Source organism: Galeopterus variegatus, unplaced genomic scaffold (genome assembly GCF_000696425.1).
Source record: "Galeopterus variegatus unplaced genomic scaffold, G_variegatus-3.0.2 Scaffold3232, whole genome shotgun sequence".
Lineage (NCBI taxonomy): Eukaryota > Metazoa > Chordata > Mammalia > Dermoptera > Cynocephalidae > Galeopterus > Galeopterus variegatus.
Window position 1 is genome coordinate 12,665 of NW_007729343.1, and position 1,989 is coordinate 14,653.

Genomic DNA, 1,989 nt, shown 5'->3' on the forward strand with positions numbered 1-1,989 from the left:
ACCGAGGGTTGTGATCCCGTTGCCGGTCACGAAAAAAGACAAAAAGGAAAAAAAAAAAAAGTTATATGGCATTCAGATTTAATGTCCCTAAATAAAGTTTCACTGGAACACAGTCACGTTCATTCATCTACATATTGTCTGTGGCTGTTTTTATGCCACAAAGACACAGTGAAGTAGTTACTACTTGCAAAGCCTAAAATGTTTACAGTCTGGCCATTTACAGAAAAAGTTTGCTGACTGCTGCTATGTGGAATCCTAGGTAAATTAAAGAGAAGTATTGCTCCTACATTTTAAAAATGAAAGATGAAAAAGGTAATAACCAAAAAAAAAAGAAAAAAAGTGACTGCTGCTATGTGGAATCCTAGGTAAATTAAAGAGAAGTATGCTCCTACATTTTAAAAATGAAAGATGAAAAAGGTAATAACCAAAAAAAAAAGAAAAAAAGAAGTAAATTGTAAGTCACATGTGAAGTTGTATGTGCAGGACACATATGCTTTGGGAGTAGCCAGTGATGTGGGGAACTTGGCTTTGCTGCTATCACGTAGCACGTGTCTTGTGGCTGCAAGGTTTGCTGTGTCTTCTGGAAACAAACTTTCTCTTTTGTTCTGCCCCACCCACCCCACTCTCCTTGGGGTCCTGCATTTGGCTCCAGGACCTACACCAGAGGATCGATAGGTTCCGATTTACCCCACCATTGAAGGACAGTCGTTTCCACTACGGTTTCAACTCCAACTATCTGAAGAAAATCGTCTCCTACTGGCGGAATGAATTTGACTGGAAGAAGCAGGTGGAGATTCTCAACAGATACCCTCACTTCAAGACTAAGATTGAAGGTATGTTTACAGAACACCAGCCAGAGCTGGCGAGACCCAGAATCCAATTCCAGGTCACTGAGATGTGTTTGTAAGTTGTAACCTTGCCAGAATGGAAAAATAACAAATAACAGAATGCAAAGTCCCAACAAAGCCATTGGTCTTTAGAGCTAGACAGGAAAACATAAGTAATTTAAAAATTAAAGAAATGCAGAATTCTGTGATGTTGCAATCTTTGAGAGGGATGGAGAAAAGATTTCGACCTGGGCATAGTCTCAGTCAGCCCCACCTCTTATAAAAGTTTTGGAGGCCGTGACATTGTGACTATTCAAAGGTGCTCAGCCTGTCAGTCGAGATCCTATGAAAATAGTCCTGTCTGCAGCTCTAGACCTCCCGTCCCACCTGCGGAGCAAGCTGTCACACAGTCTTATCAGGAAGAGAAAGTATCTTTCCAGATGTTCTTGGAAAGGTTAACCCCAGGATCATTTGGGATGAGGTAATAATTTCCTTAGTGGAAAAACATTTTGAACCCCAGAAAGAATTAGAATCAAATATGAAAACGTTTAAGAAAATCAAACCCATATTATTAATTTTAAGATTTTTACTTATTTATTTTTAGTTGGCATAAAATATCCATAACATAAAATGTAACATCTTAACCTTTTTGTCTGCCTTATTTCACTTAGCATAAGGTCCTCAAGGTTTATCTATATTGTTACATGTGCCAGAATTTCTTTCCTTTTTAAGGCTGAGTAATATTCCATTCTGTGGATATAGCAGTTCGTGTATGCGTTCATCCCTTGATGGACGCTTGGGTGGCTTCTACCTTTGGCTATTGTGAATCCTACTGCTATGAACATGGATGTACAAATAAGTTTGAGGAACGGTCGTACTGGTTTCTACAGTGGCTGCACCATTTCACCTCCCTACCAACAGTACACAAGAGTCCCAATATCTCTGTATCCTTGTCAACATTTGTTATTTTCTGGTTTTTTAAATAATAGCCACCCTAATGGGTATGAAGTGATATCTCGTTTTTATTTACATTTTCCTAATGATTAGTGATGTTGAGTATCTTTTCATGTACTTATTGGCCATTGTATTTCTTTGGAGAAATGTCAATTTTGTCCTAAATGTCTATTTTGTCTAAATATCCTTTGTCCATTTTTTTTTTTTT

The 1,989-nt window shown here is 38.1% G+C and overlaps 1 protein-coding gene across 1 annotated transcript in view; it reads left to right on the plus strand.

Annotated features, from left to right (window-relative positions):
* The window catches only part of EPHX1 (epoxide hydrolase 1, microsomal (xenobiotic)), a 21,825-nt gene that overhangs the window by 2,923 nt on the left and 16,913 nt on the right, over positions 1–1,989 (plus strand). The window contains exon 2 of the mRNA XM_008584343.1: positions 653–833. Coding sequence (XP_008582565.1) covers positions 653–833 — 181 coding nt within the window. The remainder of the gene's footprint in view (positions 1–652; positions 834–1,989) is intronic.